Source organism: Lissotriton vulgaris, chromosome 7, assembly GCF_964263255.1.
Source record: "Lissotriton vulgaris chromosome 7, aLisVul1.2, whole genome shotgun sequence".
In the NCBI taxonomy this organism is placed as follows: Eukaryota; Metazoa; Chordata; class Amphibia; order Caudata; family Salamandridae; genus Lissotriton; species Lissotriton vulgaris.
The window spans coordinates 1,307,156,397-1,307,181,925 of record NC_141695.1 but is presented as its reverse complement, the minus strand read 5'-3'; the positions used below and the strand labels follow the sequence as shown (position 1 = coordinate 1,307,181,925).

The window sequence follows — 25,529 nt, the reverse complement described above, 5'->3', positions numbered from 1 at the left end:
GACAAGACGGAGGTACTCTCTCCTACCTCACCGCCAAGACCTGGAACACCCTCCCTACCCACATACAGCAGACCCAAGACCTACTCGCCTTCAGAAGACTCAAGACCTGGCTCTTCGAGCAGTAGTAGCTCCGCCTCCCCTCAGCGCCTTGAGACCCTCACGGGTAAGTAGCGCGCTCTACAAGTACTCTGATTGATTGATTTGTATGCTTTGATACAACCTACTTTTACCAAATCGTGCTGGCTGCCTGAACATTCAACCATTTTGCAATCTTTGCAGGCTAATCTTCTAGAATTTAAATTCTTACTGACTCGTGATAACCACACCAACCTGGTGATAAGAATCATCCCTGGGTCGGTGGGTTTCACTTACCTTACTTTTAATGAAGGAGACAAAGTACCTATTGCTTACAAGTCACACTTGTACACTTCCGCTGAAATGCGTTTTCCACTGTGGAAAAAGTTTTGACAGCAGTGCAAATGGCGATTCTTAAGGAACGTGCACTGTCGCAGGGAAAACGCATGTTGGTTGTTACCCCCTATTCTGCTCTAGAGGCAGTAACGAGGGCCAGTGTACCAAATTCTAAAGCTTTGCATCCCGGGTGGATACAATGGGCAGCATCATTGACGTCTCCAGATGTCACGTTTCTTTTTGATGCCTCCTTACAGTCACAAGAGTTTTTGCAGTATGAGTTTGTTCATCCTGCGCCATGGACTATGCGGCCTTTAGAGGATTTCCATTTTTATCATTTATACTGATGGTTCAGCGCAAGTTGCGCATGGGTCTAAACACTCATACGTCTCAGCTTGTGCCATTGTGGTAGGTACCATGGTGAATGATGAGTTCAGGTCCGATGTCGTGCACACACAGACATTGGGGGACTGTACAGCATAATTGGCAGAGCTCCGTACTCTGATGCTTGCATTGGAATACGCTGATCCTAGTGTGACGACTCTTATTGTGAGTGATTCTTACTACTGTGTCCCGTGTTACAATGAAAACCTGTTCTTTTGGGTTGAGAATGATTTTCGTGATTCCAAGGGTAGTACAATAAAACATAAAATGATCTGGGTCCGAGTGGCTGAGCTTAAAGAGCAGTTGCCACTCGTGTATGTAATTCACACTCTCGGTCATCAGCGCGTGGGAGTTCAAGCTGTTGGCAATAGTTTGGCCAATGAGGCCGCAAAATCAGCAGTATCTACATATTTGGTTGCAGCAGTTACGCGTTCCAAAAGTAGGATTGATTATGATATCTTGGCGGCTGTAGCCGCAACTGAGAAGGGAAGTAAATATCCTAAGGGGTTCACTTCAAAGTATTCATATCACTTAAGTCCTGATAAAATTCCTTATGTGAAAATACCGGACGTTGGTGAAAGATTGATTCCCAACGCGGACCGCAGGTCCGCACTGATTACAGCTGCCCATGAAGGTGTTGCGTCCGCCCATGCGGGCGTTTCGGCTACTGTATCTCAGTTACAACAATGTTTCTGGTGGCGGGGCCTGTACAAACAGACGCGTGATTATGTCCTTCAATGTGACATTTGCCAGCAGATTAAACCTTCGACTGCTGCACGTCCGCCCCAGACACAGTTGTACATTTCTTATAAGCCACTTGGTTGTGTTTACTTAGATCACTGCGGTCTTTTTTCCTAGGATACTGCGTATAAGTACATCTTAGTAGCAGTAGATTCATGCACACGCTTTGTGTGGGTGTGGCCACACCGCAGCGCTGATTCGCGAACTGTCTTAAAAGACTTGCGTATCTTTGTAGGGATTTTTGCCTGTGGCACCTTCCATTCGGATCAGGGTCCTGCTTTCGCCTCTAAGGGGTATAAGGATGCCATGTCTTCGTTGGGGGTCCAAGTCAAGTTTTCGTCTCCATACAGACCTGAGGGTAATAGTGTTGTGGAACGAATGAACCAAGATTTAAAGCATTCTTTGACAGCTAGGGTTATAGGCACAGGCTGACCCACCTCAATAGCGTGCAGCGTGCCCTTAAAAATCTCCCTAGAAGGTCTCTGGGTGGGCGGACCCCATACGAAATGCTCTTTGGTATCAAGATGTTCGTCCCGGACCTTGACGGTCTAGACCAGGTGGCGGTTGCTGCCTCCTTTGACGTAGATGAACATTGTAATGTTTTACAGGATCTACAAAAGACGAGAGACAGTCTTGCAAAGGAACACTCGCCCTCCACATCTGAGACTGCGTTGCAGAATCCGGTAGTTGGCTGGCTACCCCAAGTTGGAGAACTGGTTCGAGAGAAGATCGAAAACAAGAAAGAATTTGGTCCCTCATATCGAGCTCCAGTTCCAGTGCTTGGAGTGAAGGGCACAAGAACAGTCATTTTACCACTACTTCCAGGTCGTAAAGAACAAAGGTACATCTCCTTTGACAATGTCAAACTACACAGAGTGGCCGATTCTTCTTAGTATGACTCCGGCAGTCTAATGTCCATCGAATTTGAGAAATTCTGTTTTGGTCCCGGCTCCTATCCCCAGGCCTGATGTGGCCCTCGAGATGCCTGCAGTTTCAAGTCCTTTATTGAGTTTACTACCTGGTGCTCACTTTGATGAGACTGAATATACTTACCCCACTGATTTATCAATGCCTGATTTGCAAACTTGTTTGGCCACAGAATCCCGATTTTCATTTGACACGGACTCACACACATCGAAAACGCCTTCAAAACTTTGTTTTTGCAACATTGTTTAAAAAACATTTTTTGATTCCTCCTTGGACCTACATTTGGTTGGTGCTTTTTTCGATTTACCTGTTCACGTCTATTTGATTTGTGGTGTATCTTTTCCACCTTATCAACAGACACTACGTTGAGGAAAGAACATGCATTCGACATATTAATGGAACATTGGCTCCCCATTCCTCATCACACAGATTGAAGAGGGACCTGGCTTTTGTTAACATCACTGCTTGGCCCGTCTTAGATGGGATTGTGTGGGATGCTATTAGATTTCACATCCACGGACCCACAGAGGTTATAAATGTCCCAAATGTCCTAAGGGTTTCTAAGGGAGACGTGATTAAACAGAATATACGCTCTGATGATTGGGATGTTCAGGCCGTAGAAGCCTTGTTTTCTGATTTGAAATATTACGCTGCCTTGGATGCTGAAGATTTGTATTTAGATTCTGCAAACTATGGCGATTTGCTTTGTTACCAACACTTTGGCAATCACTACTAGGAGAAATACTGTTAATTATACACAATGGGAACATTGTCCAGCTCCTGTGCAAGGCAGTTCCACTTCTCTTTGAAAGAGGTTCACATACTTTACTGATTTTAATCAGTCAAATCCCAATGCGTTTTATTTTAAAATGACCGAAAAGTCCACTTCCAAGGTTAGACTTACACACACAAAATTATTGTATTCAAAGTCCTTTTTAGACCAATTGGCTGTTGGAGGCTATGAGCTGTGAAAAGACACTATTGATCTTAAATCTGTTTGAGGATCTAAGGTTTGGCAAGTGCAAGGCACCGAGGCTTTGTATCGTGCATGCCTCATCCCGAACCATATGTTGTTTTTGAATTCTACAATTTCACAAACAACTTGCTTTGGATTGGCTACTACTAAAAAATTAAATGCTCCTTTTCCTGAATTAGAAGAATATTCCGGTTGGAATAATACCAAGTTTTCCATCAGAGAATTACAGACTCTGTTACTGAATTCTTCGTTTAACATATCCAGTTTGGATCCTCAGGGTTGGTTGCTGTGGCACAGAAGTGCTGATTCTTGCCAGCATCGTTTCTGGGTTTAGCTCCAGGCTACACACAGGCCAGAGTGGATCCACGTTTTGAAAGTGGCCATTCTGTGACTACCTATTCTGTAGGCAAATGATGTCAAAGTTGGCTCAAACATTCCACTTTGGCGTCAGTTAGGCTGCATTTATCTAAATTGACTGACTATGTTGATCTAAATGATTTTGTGAAAGGCCCGGCTTCCGGCAGATCTAAAAGATGGATATATGCCATTTGCTACGAAGTCTGGAAACTATCCCAGATTGAGGCGGCTTCCCGCATTAGGGTTATAGATCAAGCAAATTTAGAAAAGGTGCTTGCAGTTGTAAATAACAGCATTAGATAATATTGTTTCATCTGTTGATACTGTGCAAGATGATGTGTCTGTTTTGTACCAAGGTCAAAATCAATTGCGTTCTATTATGCAGTTTGCATGAACCTTGCGGGCCTTAAAGTAAGGGAAAGTGCCTTGGCACTACATGAATACTTCATCTTTATTTGCCCTGTTTAATTTGACTGAAAAACAACGTTTTATGTCCATGAAAGATGCAACTTTTTTTATGTTACACATTGAAAAGTTAGAACCGCTACAATTTTGTGTGGCTGAAACCAATTCGGCAACGTGTCTTATCGATGGATTGATAACTTTGCCTTTTCCCCTTTTCAAATTCGAGGCCTGTATGAAGTACTATGCAATTGGCAGATATGAACCTTTGGGCACCGCTTATCTGTATGAAGCTTGGTCACTACCATTTACCTATAGGCGCCTTAGGGAGGGAAAAGAGGTTTACTTGAATGGTGAAGATTGCACTACAACACCAGATCACTCATTAATGTGTAGGAATATCTAATTACATGACTCTTGTATCCAGAACGAGCCGAATTTAGCATGTATTTTGAAAGGTACACCGGCACCTGCTATCATACCCAAATTCAATTCAATTTCAAATCTCTATTTCGATCATGAAAGATCATAAAAGATATACACAAGATAAAATAGTCATTAAAATACATGTAAAACCCAATAGGGGCGGTATACGAATATACTAAATAGAGTACAGTTCTAAAAAATAGCTTAGCCCTAATACAAGGGAGGTAGAAGAGGTGTTCACAGTGTTGTGGTGTCCTTAATTATTCGGGCTCATACCCAAATTCACATTACTGGCAAACAGGAGTTATTTACTTTTAAATATTGAAGATTGTTGTGGGATGGTAGCCGGAATTCCTTACGTGGTTACGGTCAGTGAGCGGGTAGTTAGTTGTAAAAATGTAATGTTTCCTCCACCGCATGGGAAGCTTGATGTTTCCATCTGGCCGACGATTCCGACCTTGAAAGCAGAGTTCAACAAGATGAGTCGTATAAGAGCTCTATTGTCCCAGAAAGAAGTCGCCCTCACATCTGCTCGTGAAACATTTGTCCTTCACGTGGCAAACACCCGCACAGAAGTGCATGCTTTATTGAATACGGATTTGGCCTTGCATTTCGGTGAATTAATTCACACTATCTTTAATGCATCCTCCACCACAGGGCTGGCGCACTTTTTAAAAGTTGTTAGCAGCGGCCTTGGGACTTCTTTTTAAACTATATTTGGTGTATTCCCAGCATTTTTTCATTCGATTTTTTCCAGCCTGTTTGGTGGATTTCCCTTAATGCTCGTGCTGGTTGCAGGCGTCCTTCTGTTGTTTTCTTTATTTCAAAATGGATGCACGTCCTGTGTTGCAAGGAGATCTGTCACAACTGTTGCTGCTCCGCAACCGAATGCTTGAATACTAGGGAGCGCTGCCTCTTGCCACTTTGAATGCAGCTTATGGATTATCGTTTCGATTTTCCTTCTTTACATGAGTCCATCCTGTCTTTCATTGCCTGAGTTGCGATTTCGACTCGGCCCTGGATTTGTGTCTCTGCAATACGGTGTCTCCCAATGTGGATTATGATCAGCTTATGAGCCTCTTAGTTGCTCATGAATTGCTTTGTTCTGGAAGAGGGATTATGGCCTTTGCAGCGATGCATGGAGTCCTGGGACGTTGAAATATTTTCGCAGCGGCGCAATATTTCTTGGCTCGCAGCTTCATTGAAGAAACACTGAGTTGCCCTCTGATGGTACTAGAGGCTTCGGTAATTGAAGAACATGTATGTTCTTTCCCTTTGCTGAATTGGATGGCTGACATGTTTTCGGATGAGAACAGTGACTTCCTATTGGAGGCTGTTGCTACATATTGTGCATATATATTGTTGGATTGAGATGTGTCTTCGCTTCTCTCTCTTCCATGACCGAGGTCGCTAGTTGGACATCGGATATTTTTTTTCCTCATTTTCGTTTTTTCTACCCAGACCTATTGACTTTACTAAGTCCATTGCTAGAACTGCTTGATTTGAAGTATGTTCAAATTATGAGGTTTTGTTCACGTTTTTCCCCTGTGCCAATTTGAAATTGCTTCTGACTGTCGTTCTTGAACTCTGCTTTCCAAATTTGCCCTTTGTCTTCTCCGTGCTCGGATCAAGGGAGGGTGTCATGCGGGCGAGCCTTGCATTTACACTGTGTTAAGTTGGCATGAGCTTATTAGAAGTTTAAACGCCATTTTTCCTTTCTGTTGCCTTTGCATACGGCACACATTATTATAAATGTTTAGAGTATAGCGGACTGTTTTGCTTCACACGAGAATGATATGTTTTCCTATAGTAGCAGCCTTGCTTGGTAAGCTTTGTTTGAACAGCGAGTGCCGAGGCCTTCAGGGTTATTTTACCACAGTGGTTGTTGTTCGGACTGATCAGCGCACGTTCTAGACATAACATATATGCAGCTGTGGCCAACTCTGATTTTGGCGCGTTTAATAATGCACTGCGTAGACATGCTCACACACACTTGGAGAATATTTGCATGCAGAGAGCTGGTGCAGAAACTGATGTGATACATTTCTACTAGGACCAGAGGTATGGGGCCGCCCTTGTAAACTCAAGAGACCTTCTGTAGATATAAAATAACCTACTAGCAAGGGAGGGTAAGAGATAGTGTATTATATCCTGTTTTCCATTTAGCATTTTAACCCCTTCCATGCTCATGACAAGGTCAGCTCGTCATGAGACACAGTGGAGCTGTGCTTATGACGAGCTGACCTTGTCATGATCCATGGACTATTTCAATTTCCAGCACAGGAGGGGAAAACCCCTATCAGCCAAGGTGGTAACATGCTTTCTCATTTTGTATTTTATGGAATAGTAAGTAGTTTCTTACCTGTAACTCCAGTTGTGTAATAGGGGTATCTGTTCTAGTCATAATCTAGTGAATAGTCCCGCCCATGTGCGTGGACCCCGGAGCAATCAAAAATAATCTCTTAAGCGGTCTTCTTTGCAGTCTTGCATAGACACGTAAGAGAAAATCAAGACAAATAATGCAGCCTAACACTTCTAAGGCTACAAAGGCCACCACTTCATCTAAACAGTGAAAAGGATAGCCAACAATGTCAGATTTTACACATTTTTACCAAGTTTCCTTCAAAGAGAAAACTCCCCTTCACCAAAATCCTTGAATGATAGAGAGGAAGGGTTGGACATACAAGCCCCCATAGGCTGCCATTATGTGTCTGGAAAACGGATACTGTGCCTTTAAGAAACTCTCCAGAGACCCTCGGTATCCCAGGATGCACAGCCAAAGTCCTTTTACTTTCAGTTCTTTTTGAAGGTGTATAAAGCAATACCTGTAGCATACAGTACATTATCATTTTCTCCATCGGGGAGGAGGGCGGGCGCTTATGACTATAATTGGTATTGTGGTATACTTATATAGCGCAAACCTGTCACCACCAAGGGCATCCTGGCGCTGGACTATAACAGAGATACCCCTACTACAGAACTGGAGTTACAGGTAAGAAACTACTCCTTCTGTAGTAGGGGATCTCTGAGTATAGTCATAATCTAGTGAATAGAATGGTAAGCCCATCCCAACAACCAATCCGGCGGTGGAGGAAAAAGACAACACCACTACTGTGCAAACAGATTTCTTAACGAAGCCTGCCCAACCTGAGCATCTGCTCTGGCATCAGAGTCCAGACAGTAGTGTTTAGCAAAGGTATGGACCGACTTCCAAGTGGCAGCCCTTCAGATCTCTGCAATGGGAACATTACGTAGAAAAGCTGTTGTAGCTGCTTTGCCCCTGGTAGAATGAGCCTTAGGCTTACCCCCTAAGGTCTTGTTAGCTTTCTGATAACATAACTGAATACAGGACACAATACACCTCGAGATAGACTGTTTGGAGGTGGCAAGACCAGTCCTGACCGACCCATAATTGACAAACAATTGGTCTGACCTACGAATGTCCTTGGTCTTATCCAAGTAGAATTTCAACACCCTTCTGACATCCAGGGAATGAAGAGATCTTTCCGCTGGAGTGGAAGGATTCTGGAAAAACATAGGTAAAGTTATAGTCTGACATGGAAATCAGAATTCACCTTAGGAAGGAACTTGGGGTGAGTACGCATCACAACCGTAGCAGCATGAAATACAGTATAAGGTTTTTGGCAACACAATGCCTGAATTTCACTCACCCTGCGGGCCGATGTAATGGCCACAAGGAAGGCCGCTTTCCATGACAAGTGCTGCAGAGAAGCCTTATGGATAGGTTCAAAAGGCTCCTTCATCATCCTGGACAGCACCGCATTCAGCTCCCATGATGGCGAAGGACGCCGAACAGGAGGAAACACTTTCTTCAATCCTTCCAAAAAATCTTTAATCACAGGGATCTGGAAGAAGGATGTCTGCGAAGGGTATTTCCTATACGCAGTTAATGCTGCAAGGTGAACCTTAATAGAATGAAAATTAAGGCCAGACTGAGCCAAATGCAAAAGGTACGGAAGAATGACATCTTCCTTGCAGGTTGTCGGATCATAGTTCTTGGAAGTGCACCAGATGCAGAACCTCTTCCAATTGTAGGCATAGGAAGTCCTAGTGGAAGGTCTCTTAGCCTCCTTAAGTATAGTCATGCAATTGTCAGGAAGTTTCAGGTGTCCATATTGCACTATCTCAGGAGCCATGCCGCCAAACTCAACGATGAGAGGTAAGGGTGCACCATCTGCCCCCGAACTTCGTGAGACGGACCGGCCGACATAGCAGCCGCATGTGGGGGTAGGAGAGATCGGTGAAGCAGGTCCGTGAACCACCACTGTCGGGGCCACTCCAGAGCAATGAGGATCATCCGTGCTCTGGACTGAGACAACTTGATGAGTACCGCCGGAATCAGGGGAATGGGTGGAAAAGCTTACAGAAAGCTGTTCGACCAGCTGATCCATAGCGCGTTCCCCAGAGTCCCCGGTTGGTATTACCTGGAGGCGAAGTCTGGGCATTTTCTGTTTTTCGGTGGTGGCGAACAGATCTACGTCCGGAGTGCCCCATCTGTCGAAGACGTTTACTAGCACTTCGTCGTTTAGAACCCACCTGTGGTTTTCTTGCACCAGCGTGCTGAGTGTGTCCGCCTGAGCATTCTGCACACCTGGCAGATGGGTAGTCGTTATAGTCAGTCCTCTGGCTAGCAGCCAGTGCCAGTCGCCTGCGCTTCTTGTGACAGTGTGCGCGATCTCGAGCCCCCCTGCTTGTTGAGGTAATACATTGTGGTCGTATTGTCCGTCTGTACAAGCAAGGAGTTGGTCTGGAAGGACGGAAGAAAGGCCTTCAGTGCCAAGTGGACAGCTCTGAGTTCCAGGAATTTGATGTGATACGTGGATTCCGCCGGGGACCACGTTCCCTGGATCTGTAGATGGCCTGAATGCGCTCCCCAGCCGTGGAGAGAAGCATCCGTGAAGATAGTCTGAATGGGAATATCCTTGTGGAATGGAACCCCTCTGAGGAAGTTCTCTGCTGAGCACCACCATCTCAGGGACTGTTGAGAGTGAGAGGACAGCCAGATCCTGTCGTCCCAGCTCCCCCGCTTCTGGTCCCACTGAGACTCCAGACATTCCTGCAGCGGCCTCATGTGGAGGCGTGCGTGTGGCGATGGGAAGATGCAAGAGGCCATCGACCCCAGTAGAGAAGACACCGTCCTCACTGTCGTAGATGGAACAGCTATGAGAGCCTGAGCCTTCCGAAGGATCGTTAAGCGTTGCTCCTCCGAAGGAGACACGCTTGCTGAAAGAGTATCGATGGAGGCTCCCAAGTACTGTAGGCACTGGACAGGAGTCGGAACAGACTTGGACATGTTTATGTGCAACGCCAGCTGGTTCAACAGAACGGCCGTCCCGTTGGAAGTGCAATTGCGCTTCCTGGAAGGTGGATGCTTTGATCAACCAGTCGACCAGGTACGGGTAGACAAACACCTTGTTCTTTCTCAGATGAGCCGCCACCACTACCATGCACTTTGAAAAGGTCCTGGGCGCAGACTTCAGTCCAAACGGTAGTACGGTGTACTTTTAGTGATTTGTGCCGACAAGAAATCGCAGGAACTTCCGATGTTTCCATGCAATGGGCACATGGAAGTATGCATCTTGCAGATCTATTGCGCAAAGCCAGTCTCCTCTTTGCAGCGGAGGATAAATCTGGTGCAGAGACAGCATGCAAAACTTCTCCCTGCAAATCCATTTGTTTGCTTGTCGCAAATCCAGAATGGGCCTGAATTCGTTCTTGTCCTTCTTGCATACCAGGAAGAACCGAGAGTAAAGACCCTGAGACAAACGGACGTCTTCTATCGCCCTTTTCCTTAACAGGGTATCGGCCTCCGCTTGGAGCTCGTGCAGCTGGAACTGCGAGCAAACCGGTGGAATCGCTGGAGGAGGGCTGACGAAACGAAGACTGTATCCATTGCAAACAATATTCAGCACCCACTTGTCCTGAGTAATTTTTCTCCACTATGACAAGTAATTCTGTATGCTTCCCCCTACTGGAGTGGGTAACGGAAGAGGGGGAAGTAACACCTCAGGGCTTAGACCCGGCCGGGCCCTTGTTCGCCGAGGAGGACTGCTGTCTGCCTCTGCCCCTCTGGCGCTTCTGGAATGGCTGCTGCTGGTACTGCTGCTGTTGTTGCTGTTGACCAGCTTGACGACCCTGCCCTCGTCTTTGAGAACCATACTGCCTCTGGAACGGACGGAAGGACTTCTTCCGCTCTTTTAGTTTCTCCAAACCAACATATTTAAGTGTCTCTACTTCTGCCTTCATGAGGGCCATCTCCTCGCCCGCATGTGACCCAAAGAGAGTCGAGCCAGAGAATGGTAAATTAGCAACTCTCTGATGCGCCTCCGGTTTCAGAGATGTAAGGCACAACCAGGAATGTCGTCGTAAATTGATGCCATGGCAGTAGCCATGAGCCGCCAGGAGAGAGGCGTCCGCCGCAGAGCTGACTACCTGGTTAGAGACCATCATACCCTCATTCAAAATCTCCTGGAAGTCTTCTCTCCTATCCATCTGGAGGAGCCCTAGGAATTGCTGCAGGGACTCCCACAAGGAGCGCTCGTAGCGAACCAAGTGCGCGAGGCACTCGCCGTCCCGCAGACTTTCCGTGCAGCTGAGTCCATCTGACGGCTTTCCTTATCCTGCGGCACCGTAGAAGGGGCAGTAGCATGCTGCTTCTTGGCCGCAGTTACGATAACGGAATCCGGTATCGGATCTGATCTCAGGAACGCCGGATCGGAATCAGGGGGCCTGTACTTTTTCTGCAGCCGGGACAGAGCTGGTTTCACTGAGGCCGGAGTCAGAAAAAGCTCCATAGCCGGTTCCTCCGGTCCTGGCACCAAGGGCAACAAGGGCAACAAGGGGCGAGACAAATGCCGCTTGTGCAAGGTTTCAAATATCACCGATGTAGAAGGTGTGGGTACAGTGAAAGTGATCCCCAACTTCACTGCCCCTCTCAATAGCACCTCCTGAAATGTTACAATGTCATCCACTGGTGACACCCTTGTATGGGGGAATCCGACATGGTGGGAGAATTTCGCCGGCCACTTGAAGAGTCCGTATGACGGGACCGTGACCTATCCCTCCGGTGACGATGACGGGACCGTGTCGAAGATAGACGGTCACTCCGTGATCTATGTCTCCCTCTGGACCGTGGTCTAGACATCCTAGGTCTTGGGCGATCCACTGGCCTTACAGGAGGCGGGACCTGCTGAGGCAGAACCGGAGTCCAAGGCTATGGAGGCCTCGTAGGCGGTGACGAAAGGTGCAGCAGAGATGGAGGAGACAGCTGTGGAGGCGGAGGAGGAGGCAAGGGAGGTAGCGGAGGAGGCTTCCTCGGAGGCAATGGTGGAGGCGTAGGCGACCTGGGCCTAGAAGGTGAATAGGTCCTAGAATATTAAGAGTACGAAGACTTGACCACTCTCCTCTTCTTCTGCACAGGTCTTGACGAGGATGCTCTGGAGGCAGACCTCTTTTCAGCGGAGCGCCGGCGCGAGCGGGGACTCGTAGATGCAGAAGACAGGCTGACTACTGAGGCAGAGGACACCGCCCCGATCCTTGAACGCCTCCTCGATGTCGACTTTTCCTTCCTCGACCTCTTCGCCTTTCTGCTTCTCGACGTCGATCGTCTAGATGTCGATGCACTTCTCGACGTCGACTCTTCTCCTCGACGTCGACTTGTCTTTCCTTGACGTCGAACGTCGAGTCTACCTCGAACGGCGGTGTCGCCCCAACGGCGAGCGCTGGTGCCTCCTGGACTCATCTCAACGTCGATGATGTGTCGACGTTGGTGAAGTCCACAACGTCGACCTCGTCCGAGGTCTCGACGTCCTTCCCCTCGACGTCGAACGTAGACGTTGCTTAGACCCAGAGCCCTGGGTCGACGGGGAGCAGATAGTGGTCATGCCTCTCGACACCGACGTCGAAGCCATCGACGTCGACCGGGACCGGTGCCTTTTCTTGACTGGGGAGACCCCCAGAGGCCGAAGCACGGGCAGAGGACGATGACGGAGTCCCTCCATGCCCAGGCCCACCTGGTTCTTGATGTCTCCTCTGCTCCAAGCCTTGGAGACTAATCTTCTCCCTATCACGCAGGGTCCTCCTGGAGAAAGATTGACGCATCTCACAGGCTTCAGGGACATGGGAGGAAGCAAGAAAGAGTATGCATACTCTGTGGGGGTCAGATTTAGCCTTCTTCCTGGCACACTCAGGGCACTTGTCGAATAAGGCAGGCATATTCGACAGAAAGAGTGGGCAAAACTGGCTAACAAACACAGCAAAAGGAAGAGGAAGACCCCAGACGTCGAGTGAAACACTCAAAACACTTGAAGAGTCAAACATTGAAGAAATACCCAAAAAGGGAGAGCTCAATGCTCCAGGGTCCTGCTAGCAGGAGCTGGAAAAAAGAACTGAAAGTAAAAGGACTTTGGCTGTGCATCCTGGGATACCGAGGGTCTCTTGAGAGGTCCTTAAAGGCAAGGTATCCCTTTTCCAGACACATAATGGCAGCCTATGGGGGCTCGTCTGTCCAACCCTTCCTCTCTATCATTTCAAGGATTTTGGTGAAGGGGAGTTTTCTCTCTGAAGGAAACTTGGTAAAAATGTGTAAAATCTGACATTGTTGGATATACTTTTCACTGTTTAGATGAAGTGGTGGCCTTTGTAGTCTTAGAAGTGTTAGGCTGCATTATTTGTCTTGATTTTTTTACTTAAGTGTCTATGCAGAACTGCAAAGAAGACAGCTTAAGAGATTATTTTTGATTGCTCCGGGGTCCACGCACATGGGTGGGACTATTCACTAGATTATGACTATACACAGAGATCCCCTACTACAGAACTATACTGATAATCTTGTTGCTTATATGTCTTCTTGTATTAGCTAAGATACTGCGCCTGAGAACACGGCATTAGAAATAAATATTTCAAACTTTCATGTGTCTTCATTTACCCCCCTATTTGGACTGGTATGATGTATAACGAAGAGTGTTCATGTGTTCCACATTGCCTGAGGTATTCTAAGTTCCATGTTCTGGGTTGTATAATCATTGGGGGTATGGAAGAACCAATGAGACATTGATTGCTAGTCTGGTAGGGGATTTTGGCTACTAAGGTGAGGTTTGGCACACCCTAATTCACGGAGGTTCCAAGTCTCTATGCACAGTTCTGTGTAGGAGCAGAATCCCTGCTACAGGGCATTAAGCACTTTTCATTGCCCCTACCCACCAGGTTTTCCCTGGCGGTGCTGGGCATTGAAAATAGCTATATGCCTGCCCATCTAAATTATGTGGGCAGATATATAGCCAATCTCAGAAGGCCATTGCTCCATGGGAGAAGTTCGACCATGGCAGAGATCGAGTAGTCTCTGCCATCGTCAAACTATGGTCCGCCGAATCAAAATCCGACGAGCAGACCATAATATCGGCAGGGAGAAAACTCTGACACTGTTGCAGGGAATAACGGACTGCCTGCTGCAAAGCAGGTGTTAATCTGTGCCTGGACCAGGACCACAGCACTTCAAGACTGGAAAAAGAAAGTCACCAAGGAATGGCTTGAAACACTCTCGGAAGATGGGAAGAGGCGGAAGAGGCTGAAGGGATTCAGGGACTGGCATCTCATTGGTATATCCAAGATAGGGGTCTTAGCGGGCAGGTAAAAATGAATCCGCTTACACAAAAGTGACAGAGTACGAACAGGATCCCCTCTTAGAAACACAAATACACACAACTAAAATATGGCCAGACAACGTACTCCTTAGAGGTGTGTGAACTACTGGAATTTAGTCCCCTGGAAGGTAGGGTTCTGAGTGAACAGGTAACTAAAGGGGCAGCCTCTGCTATGTACATAACCCTGAATAATATGCCTGACTTTTCCGAAGGCCTCAAGGGAGCAAGAATTGTGGCTCATCCAACTCAAGATCCAACATAGGGGCCACTATTATAAAAAGAGACTCTTTAAGATGGGATTGGCAGAAAGACCCGCCTTATTGAGATGCAAGGAGGGAGAGTGTTTTTTTTTACTGCAGTTTTTTTGGGGTGGCGGGAGGTAATACAGACTATGGGAGCAAGATAATTAATGAGCTCTCAACAGTGGAAGCAATGATTAGGTAGACGCAACAAAACATTAGGGATTCAAAATGGTGTATACTTGACAAGAGCGATCTTAACCCTGTGGCTCCCTTGGGCTAATGGGAGCAAAGAGTTACATTACAAAAGAATGGGAAGCTGAGCTAAGACATACTTGATGAGATTGGAGGAAATTAAAGGCACAGACTAACTGATGGGAAACCACGTCGTTGCCAATATCTAATTCTTAATGACTATTTGGGTCCAGAATTTTGAAATGAAATTTACCAAAAATTGCAGCACTTTGTTGAAGTTTGGTTACCTTTACCTAACAAGACAAAAAAAAGAGCTTAAAAAAATGCTTCTTATCAAAGCTTTTCACTTCATTTCTTACTGATGGATAAAGAGCATCAGTTGTTTTCTTTCTCTCATTAACTACCGTCACAGTTTACAATGCATGTCAAAACGAATAAGAAAATGGGAGAGCATAGTTTTTCAATATATTTATTTGCATCAATATTTTCAGAGTAATTTCTAAGAAAGTCTGTATTGTAAAATCTTCCAGTGCTGCAGGCATATTTGGCTAATACTGAGGAACCCTGAGGTTACCCTTCCTGGTGATGGTTGGGCTTTAGGACCATAGGTTTAGTAGTCAACCTATGTTCAAAGCGCTGGAGAGTGAAGTCATGAAGATCAGGAGCTACGCTGGACCTTCACCAAGCTGGTGCTCAGAGGCTCAGTGGTGTCACATTAAAATGGAGAAATATGGAACAGCAGAAAGTAAGACACTGCTTGGCACTGGGCAAGACTACTCAGTTTCAGAAATGTTAGAAGTGGCTGTCCTAATGGCCTGTGAAATCCCCTTACCTTGATAATGTTTGACTCCCAGAAATCCTCTTTGGGATGAACTTGTATATCTGCAGTCACATACAGACACTTTTTAACCACTCACTAGTCAGCATTTATTTACTTTTACGTTCAAATAACCAATAGGTCCCAAAGTGTCTCTCAACTAACTTGGCACAATACAAATTAGTTATGCAAGAGAACTAAACCTTTAAAAAATAGAAATGTGAAGGAACTTTCAGGTTCCCTCAGGACTCATTGTCCCAGCATCTTTGCAGTGCACACACAGTGTGGGTTTGATGGCTGAAACTTCAGAAAGGAGTGCACATCGCATTGCATCAAAAATGTAAATTAGTGCACACAGAGTAGTCCTTTCATGGAATGCTGGCGCTCCACTAATGCATTCTTGCACTCTCCCTAAAAAGTGGGAAACCTTCACTGAAGAGTGAGTTCAACAGCATTTTCGCGAGGAAACAGGAACTGATGTGTGACATATGCCTCCTCTAGGACAAGTTAGGTCCTTCTCAAGAGCGCTCATGCAGATCTATTCTTCATGTAGAGTCGGGGATACTTGGTTGATAAAGAATAAAAGTCTGGAATGAAAAGGCATAATGTGCTCTGCTTAATCCCTATTAAATGCTGCCACTCGGGTTCTTAAGGCACCATTCACAGGCATTCTGGAACATGCGCATCCACGGTGAGACGGTGAGGGCGTTGCGCCAGTCCTCGGGCATCCAAGGCCATTGCCAAGTGAGGACGGAGCGCTCTGGATGTGGCATCATAGCCAGATGGCGGCCATCAGATGAGCAAAGCCCTGCAATACCCAAAGGTGAGCCATTGGGGTTCATAGGGTACTCCTGGGTGGGCTCTCCACAGTCATCCGTATACCGGAGAGGGGCCAGTTGATGTGATGTTACATCTTGCAAGATCTTCTCATTGCGAAATCGCATTAAACCTGAAGGAGTGACAAGAGGAAGAGATAAGAATTCAAATTAAAATGATCTTTTTCATCGTGTAGGAATGTAATGAATATAAAGCCCCACATCACAGCCTATGAAGTGGTCCTGATCCCACAAAGAGCACCCGGTGTGTTATAATACACTGGGCAACTCTTTGGAAAGGGGCGAGATGCATCTTCCCCAAATGCCCTCTTCACTTTCTCAAAGAAGCCTCATTCCCTTTGGACAGACGCTCCAAAGTCAGTCTGAAGTCTACTCATACTCCACTTTTCATCCATTTCCTCATTCACTCTCATAAATATTCTCCCATTGCAGAATTCTACCAGTTTCAGTTATATTACATATCTGTTTAGACCGTAGATAATTTATAAGTGATTTGTTTTTGTTTATACCCCATTAACAAGAAAAATCAACCTCTGAAGGATAAGGTGACAGAGTAAAGATGCTCTGTCTCCTGCCAGGACCCCACAAGTATGCAGAAACAGAGCTGATAAAGAAGCACTCCAGATATCTTAGGTTTATGTTTATCTTTTCATGGTTCTATATAATGTGAACCAGACCCCAACAGGGTCTGGTCTGCTTTTTATGGTAAGTGAATTTTGCAACTATTTAGAAACTAATAGTCATCTTGGGGCTATGCACAAAACTGTTATTGTATTATTTTTTACATGAAATGATGAAAGTGTCAATACAAAAAACAAAATACTTACCATTACTAATGTTCTTCCCGATGGATGGTCCAGGTCCATAAGACTCTTTACACTAACCTTCCTCAGGCATCCTAGAGAATCTGGATTTGTTTTTACTTCACGAGTCACCGGAATGAGGTTATGCTATGCAACGTCATTTAGGGTGGCGCATGGACACTGGATGTAACAGGAAAACAGCATATACAGACACAGAGGACGTTTGTGCCACCCAGTTTCTAAACCTCCCCATGAAAAGAGAGAGAAGACAGCAAAATAAAGAAACCCTCAAGGAAAGTGATAAATATCATCAAGAGGGGAATTGAGAGAAATCTGGAGGAGCAGGGCCATCCAGAAAGAGCAGGACCATCCAGGAGGAAGAATGTTAATAAGGTAAGTAACTAGTTCCTCTAACAGATAGGCACTGCCGCAGATTTCTTACTTGGACTACTTCCAAAGCAAAGCATCCTTCTAGGAACCATATTTAAGGACACACAAGGAATGATTATACCATGAATGTCTGCAGCACACCCTTTCTGAAGGGAGCATTACATCTATCTATGGCCTTCAGTGTGGTACTCAGCAGGCATGCCAGGAGGCACACTACTGGATTCTCCTGAGACATGCATGCATAGCTGCTTTATATAACCCTTGATGGGCAAAGACTGCCTTGAGAGAAAGCAGGCTTCTATCTAGAATGATTCATAGAGTGAATCAACTACTCAGGCCCTAGGTTTGCCTTTACTGTCTCACACGTTTCACCAGCAGTGCAGCGCAGCGTCAAACCCTGATACAGTCTCCATAACAACCTATTTGTCCTTTCAGGGGTAGAGGTGCAGGTCATGGACACAAGGCAGATGTTTCTTCTGCTGCCCTTTTTAAAACCAGAGCAGCAAAACCTCATAGTCTTCTTCCATTCTGACTCAGAGCACCTTATTTTGGGAGGTGAGCCAATCAAGGGCCTTCTCTTGGATGAAAGCCGAGATAACCTCAGACCAGTAGGCCCATGAGATTTTAAGTTATGGTTACTCTCCATGCTGTTGGAAGAACTTCACTACCCCTCCTCAATTGATACAAACATGAAGTCTCACAGAAGTGAGCCATCAAACCAGTTCCTCTGCCAGAGTGTCATATAAGGAAGCTTTTGTTGATAATTCTTTATTCCAAAGAATGGCAGACTGTTCTGTCCTATGCTAGGCCTTTCATAACTGAACTCTCAAGAAGGAGAAGTTCAAAATATTGATGTTACCATGGGTACTTAAAACTCATCAAGTGCAGGGCTGGCTAGTTTCCCTGGATCTTCCAGACGTGTATTTCCATTCATAATTTGAAAGCATCACAAAAAATGTTGCGAGTCATTTTAGAAGACCTGCATGTTCGGTTCAAAGCCTTTCCTTTCAAGTTGGCTTTTTCTCCACGGGTTTTCACAAAGTTAAGGTCAGAGGTAGTTGAAGTGTCAGCAAACGGTGGTAAGCCAGTTCTAACCTTGGAGGCTCCAGGTGGTACACCATAGAAATGTTCAAGGAAATTCACCGTCATAACCTTCTGGAAGGCACAGTTTTGTTTTGTATAGAGCCCTTTTAGAGGTGACCTGTGGTAGCTCCTGTAATGCTAAAATTGATCATGAATAGGTGAGCATTCCTAGGCTTCTCGCGAGGAGACCTGGAAGAGTAACAAATTAGTTACCTACCTATAACTCCACTTCTCCAACATTGATATCTTTTATATATTTATGTGCTTTAATCATTCCCCGCCAGGCTGGGAATCACAGGTACATTAAAATAGCAGTATACAGTTTAAGATATATAAAGCAAACAGTATATAATGGAAAATGGCCATAGGCCTGAAACAACATAGTATGTTTAGTAACACATCAATCTCATTTGAAAGAAGCCAAACTTCAGCCAATGAGGTGGAAGATTAAGCACTCCTACTCCCCCTAGAGGCCACCATAGCTCAGATTTCAAAGCACACATGTGAGAATAAAATACCTTGAGCCTCTGACCAGGGAGGGAGGGAGGGTCGCATGTAAACATATAAAAGATACCAATATTGGAGAACTGGAGCTACAGGTAAGTAATTTCTTCTCCAACATTGGATCTTTTATATATTCACATGCTTGAATCAGAATAGCAAGCAGTACGCAATATGAAATACAACAAAGCGGGAAGCAGGCTCACCTTAAACTAAACAGGTTTCCCAGGCCTGCCTGTCCCACTACTGCTTCAGCTTCTGTGTCCATGTCTAGGCAGTAATGCTTCATAAACATATGCCTGCTCCTTCAGATAGCTGCATGGCAGAAGTCTTTTAAAGGCACCCCAGCATGGAGTGCTGCAGTTGAATCCATGCCTCTGGTGGAATGTGCCCTCACTCTTCCTAGAGAGGACGATTGGCTTTGGCATGACAGAAAGCAATATTGGCTTAGGGCCAATGTACTATCCCCTGTTTGGACAGGGCTTGACCCTTTTGTGGCTGTGCAAATGATACAAATAGCTAGTCTGATGTGCACATGCCCTCTGTTTTGTTTATATAGAATTTGAGACATCTAAGCAAGTATAGAGTGTAATAATCTTTCTGCTGCTGAAGATGAATTTGGAAACAAGGATCTAAGAATAACAGGTTCATTCAAATGAAAGTCAGTAGGCACCTTAGGAATACATTTATGATTGGTTAAGAGTATCACTTTGTCTTTAGTGAACCGGAGAAAAGGTTCCCCGATTATCAATACCTGAATCTCTCCTACTCTCCAAGCAGATGTCAGAGCCAGGAGTAGCACTCTCTTGAAACAAATTTTAAATCCGCTCTCTGTATAGACTCATAAGGAAGTAAAACCAGCTGACTGACAACTGTATTAAGTTCCCATGGAAACGGAGGCTGTAAAATAGGTGGAAATGCTCTAAAAAGCCCTTTCATGAACTGTTTAATGATCCTTTGGGAAAACAAAGTAGATGTGAAACTATCCGTCCTTCTGAATCTCAATATTGCAGCAAGATAGACCTGGACTGAAGAATGTTTGAGACCATTTTTGGCCAACTGTAACACATATAGCAGGATCTGAGAAGGCTTTATTTGAAGCAGATGATGCCCATTATTCCTTCACCAGACACAGAAATGTTTCCATTTAAATGTACAAGTCTTATTGGTTTCTGGAGCATGCATCTGTGCTAAAATAGGTTTACACTCTTGTGATAGATCCAAATGTCCAAATTCTAGGTGGTCAGGTACCATGCTTTCAAGCTCAGTGACATGGGATCGTGATAGAGAATCTCTCCATGATGTCTTGATACCATACTCGGATGTACTCCCAAAGAAATGGCTGGCTGACCTGTCACCTGCAGCAGCTCGCTGTGAGAGTACTGGAGAGCTCACGCCAGAGCAATGAGGATCAGAGTGCAATGTTCTACGTTTGCCTTCTTCAACACCCTGGGGATCAAGGGAAAAGGAGGAAAGGCTTGGGCAAATATTTTGAACCAACTGCTCGAAGGAGCATTTCCCATCATCCCTGGATGCCAGAACCTGCTTGAGAAGCAGGGGCATTTCCTGTTGTCCGGAATGGCAATAAGATTGATTGTGGGTTGACCCCACTGATTGAAAATGTAATCCACCTGTTTCTGTTCTTGTTTCCACTTGTGACAATCCGTCATTTGCCGGCTGAGCGCAACCACCAGACCATTCTGGCAGATGCTCCCAAGTAATGTCTATCCTGTGAGAAATGGCCCAGTTCCTCAGCAATTGAGCTTCTTCTGAAAGGATCCTGGCCCGTGTTCCTGCTTGCTTGGCTATGTGGAACATGGATGCCAATCTGGGAAGGAACAATTGTAAAACCAGTCTTATGATGTGGAGTTCCAACACATTCATGTGGAGCTTCTTCTCTTGCTTCTGAAAAAGGCCTTTTACTGAAAGCTCTTGCAGGTGAGAGTCCCATCCGTCCATGGATGCATCTGTGGTGAGTAATAACCTTTCTGTTACTGGTAGGAGAGACAGGCAGTTAGGTTTTCTGGAATTCTCCACCAGATCAGAGCTTGTTTCAAGCGCATCGTGACGCAGAACATATCTTACCATGAACCTTCCACCTGTTTCCACTGCGAATTCAGCACTTGCTGAACAGGTATCAAAGCCTGCAAAACGGGATGAGACCTATACATGATACCTTTATTCCTATTTGGGACTTGTATTGCCTCACTTGTATTGATTGCTTTCCAGTAATAATCTTTGACATTGACTGTAACATTCGTATCTTTTCTGCCAATGGAAAGGCTTTCCCCTACTGAGTGTTGAGCATTTATCTCAGAAATTGGATCGGTGTTTGGGGCACCAACGTGATTTGTCCCTGTTCAAAGTGAGGCCTAGTATCCCGAAGAGATTGATGCAAGGATTTGTGGAAGCTTTTGATTTTTTTCTGGATGGCGCTTGGACTAAGCAAGTCATCCAGGTATGCGAACACCTGGTGACTACCTCTCCTGAGAAAAGCAGCAACTGAAGCGTGATATTTGGAGAATATTCTCAATGCCAATTTGAGCGCGAAAGGGAGTGCCTTGAACTGGCAGTGCTGACCCGCTACTGAGAATCAAAGGTACTTCCTGGGTTTTTCAGTGAATGAGCCATATGTATTATTAGGAAGAACATGGGCTAGAAGCCTTGATTCCTTTGTGAATTGGGAACACATTCTATGGCTCCCTTGGAGAGAGGCATGAGAATTTCTATTTGCTGCTCCTTCAAACGAAGAGGATGTTCCTTTCTTGATGGACAAAGTTCTAAGGACCAGATGGAAAAAAGGGGGGGGGGGGGGGGTTGACGAGCTGGGAGGTAGGCTCTTTTCTGATTATAATTGGTTCATACTTGTGAGGAACCTCTTTTCATTCCTGCCGACCGCCAGTCAGTTTGCCTTTGGTTTCGATTAAAGGAATATGCTTGATCATGGTCTGACTGTCTTTGAGGATAATAAGGGCGTTCTTGATCCCCATAATGGTTGAATTCTGCTCTGAAATTTTGCAATCTCCGTGAGCGACGAAATGCAGATTACCCAAATCTGCAATACTGCACCAGTCCTAACATCATTGCTGTATCAGTGTTGGTTTTAAGGCCTTGCAGAGCTTCATCAACATGTTTACCAAAAAGAGTTAGCCCATTTAAAGGAATGTCTGAGATTTTAGATTGCATCCATAGTACAGTCCCTTCTGCCAGCTAGCGAAAACCTGTATTTGAAGCATCCATTGCTGTGTCAATAATGAAAGAAGAGGTTTGTTCTCCTTCCTTTAGGATAGCTCTTGTCATTTCCCTCTTTTCCTCAGGGATAAGATCCAGTAATGGAGCGATGTCATGCCACGCCTGGTAATTTTAACAATCTAGAATCGCTAGGGCATTGGCGGTCTTAATTGAGGTTGCTCTCATAGAGGAAATTCTCTGACCCAGATGCACAAGTTACTACTTGTGTAACGATATATCTGTAAGAGACATTAGTTAGTGATAGATTCCTTACCTTAGAATATCCCCAGGCGTCAGACTTGATCCGGAAGGCTTTGCTTAGCAGTACCCCTGCGCGTTAGTAGGTTGCATCCTGCGGCTCCGCGTCAGTCACTGGCGTCGTCAGCGCCGAGATGACGTCACGGAGAGTACTTGGGCGCCACCCATGCGCGCTGACGCCAGTTCTGTACATGACTTTTCCGTGCCAGGAACGCAGAGCCATTCAAGATACTGACCATTAGTGCATAAAACTAGTGCCCTGAAAGGGATCACCTTAACCCTAGTAATCAGTCTGCAGAACGGGGAGCATGGGTGGGGCGGTAAGGAATCTATCACTAAGCAATGTCTCTTACAAATATATCGTTACACAAGTAGTAACTTGTGCATCTGAAAGAGACACGTTAGTGATAGATTCCTTACCTTAGAATAGATACCCCAGCAATACCAACCCCAGAGGTGGGTCTGCGAACAGGATTACACCTGAAAGTCACGGAGCACAGAACGGCCAAAGAAGCTGTCTCTCCAGACCGGACTGTCAAGGCAGTAGTGCTTTGTAAACGTGTGCAGCGAGGCCCACGTAGCTGCCTGACAAATGTCCTGCAAGGGAAAGCTGCGTCCCAAGGCAATAGTGGCTGCAGTTGCCCTGGTCGAGTGGGCACGCAGCCCCACAGGAGGCTCCTTCTTGGACAAGGAGTAACATGCTTTGATGCACAGAATGACCCACCGGGAAATGGTCCGTTTGTGCAAAGCCCAACCTTTTTTGGTGCCCACGTAGCCAACAAAGCGCTGTTCATCCACCCGGAACTGTTGTGTACGCTGCAGATAGAAAGCAAGTGCACGTTTTGGGTCCAGCTGGTGGAGCTTCTCCTCCTCCCTGAAAGGATGCGGAGGCGGAAAAAAGGTGGGCAAAGTGATGGTCTGCCTGATGTGGAAGGGCGTGACAACCTTTGGCAAGAAAGAAGGACGAGTCCTTATAACCACCATGTCCGGATGAACGGAAAGGAAAGGAAGTTTGGAAGAAAGAGCCTGGAGCTCACTCACTCTTCTAGCAGAGGTGATAGCTACCAGGAAGGTCGTCTTTAAGGTGAGAAGACGTAAGGGACAGTTATGAAGGAGCTCAAAGGGAGCGCACATCAGGTAGGTCAAGACAAGATTCAAGTCCCACTGAGGCATTATGAAAGACACGGGGGGAAACGTGTGTGTAATGCCTTTGAGGAAACGGTTAACAACCAGGGACTTAAAAAGAGAAGGCTGATCAGGAAGCCTCAGAAAGGCGGAGATGGCAGAAAGATAGCCTTTGATAGTGCCCAGAAAAGAGCCCTGCTGGGCCAATGACAGAAGAAACATAAGAACCTCGGAAAGAGGGGTAGAAAGGGGATCCACAGCCTTTGCTGTGCACCATGCCACAAATTTGTTCCGCCTGCAGGCATATACCGTTTTAGTGGAGGGACGCATGGCTGCCAGAATGACATTACAGACTTCCGAAGGAAGGTCGAAAGCCGTCAACTGTCACCGCTCAATCTCCACTCACGTTGGTGGAGGCTGGACAGGTTCGGGTGAAGGACCGTCCCCTGCTGCTGCGACAGAAGATCCTCCCGAAGAGGCAGTCGGATCGGGGAATCGATGCTCATACTGAGTAGCTAGGGATACCATACTCTTCGAGCCCAGTCCGGAGCCACAAGAATAACCCGGTGGCGCCTGATCTTCTTCAGCACTCTGGGCAGAAGTGGTATAGGCGGAAAAGCGTACAACAGACTGCAACTCCACTCGCGACGAAAAGCGTCGCCAAGCGAGTGCCGCCTTGAAAATTCCAACGCGCTGAACTGATGACATTGCGCGTTCTCTTCGGTGGCAAATAGATCTAACCAAGGCTCTCCCCACTGCTGAAAGAGATTTTGCGCCACGTCCGAGTTTAGACACCATTCGTGATCGATCAAGCAACGGCAGCTGAGTTCGTCTGCCCTGGCGTTCAAGGAACCTGCCAGGTGTTGAACCACCAAGGTAATGCCTTGATGTTCCAGCCATGTCTAGAGGCACAGAGCCTCGTGACATAGGGTCCAGGACCCCACCCCGCTCTGTTTGTTGCAGTACCATATGGCGGTGGTGTTGCCGGTGCACTACACTTCCCCGTACAGAGGGAAGGAATGCCTTCAGTGCAAGTCGAATCGTCCGAAGCTCCAGAAGGTTGATATGGAGCGGGGACTCCGCCGGAGACCAAAGGCCTCTCCCAAGTGGCTTCCCCATCCCAGGAGGGTTGCATCCGTCACCAATGTGTGCTCCAGTTGGGGAAGGGAGAGGGATCTGCCATTGACCCAATCGCGATTCGTGAGCCACCACTGCAAATGTTGTGCAGTGCCCTCCAAGATCTGGACATGATCGGATAGGTTGCTCTGATGCTGCGCCCACTGGAACTTCAGGTCCCACTGCAGAGCCAGCATATGCCACCTGGCATGTTGCACTAACAGGATGCAGGAAGCCATCAGGCCCAGGAGCCGGATGGTCATCCTGACTGAAAGCAGGGATAGAGGCTGAAAGATCGGAATCATAACCTGAACATCCCGGACTCGCTGCTTGGGAGGATAGCCCTGAAACTACGCCGAATCCAGAACTGCTCCAAATGAAGTGGAGCTTCTGAGAGGGACTTGGGTGCGACTTCAGCACGTTGATGGAGAACCCCAGCAAGTGCAGGAGGTCGGCCGTATTCTGGAGGTGGTGGACGATTGCCTGGGGCGAGCCCGCCTTAAACAACCAGTCGTCGAGGTAGGGGAAGACTTACACCCCGGACCTGCGCAGATGAGCTGCAACCACCGCCATCACCTTTGTGAACACCCGAGAGGCACTGGTAAGGCCAAAAGGGAGCAAGGCAAACTGAAAATGCTCCTGGCCAACC

The 25,529-nt window shown here is 46.3% G+C and overlaps 1 protein-coding gene across 1 annotated transcript in view; it reads right to left on the bottom strand.

The window, feature by feature from the left end:
* Positions 1 to 15,175: 15,175 nt before the first annotated feature.
* The window catches only part of PFAS (phosphoribosylformylglycinamidine synthase), a 371,702-nt gene continuing 361,348 nt past the window's right edge, over positions 15,176 to 25,529 (bottom strand). The window contains exon 29 of the mRNA XM_086931905.1: positions 15,176 to 16,486. Coding sequence (XP_086788031.1) covers positions 16,164 to 16,486 — 323 coding nt within the window. The 3' untranslated portion in view covers positions 15,176 to 16,163. The remainder of the gene's footprint in view (positions 16,487 to 25,529) is intronic.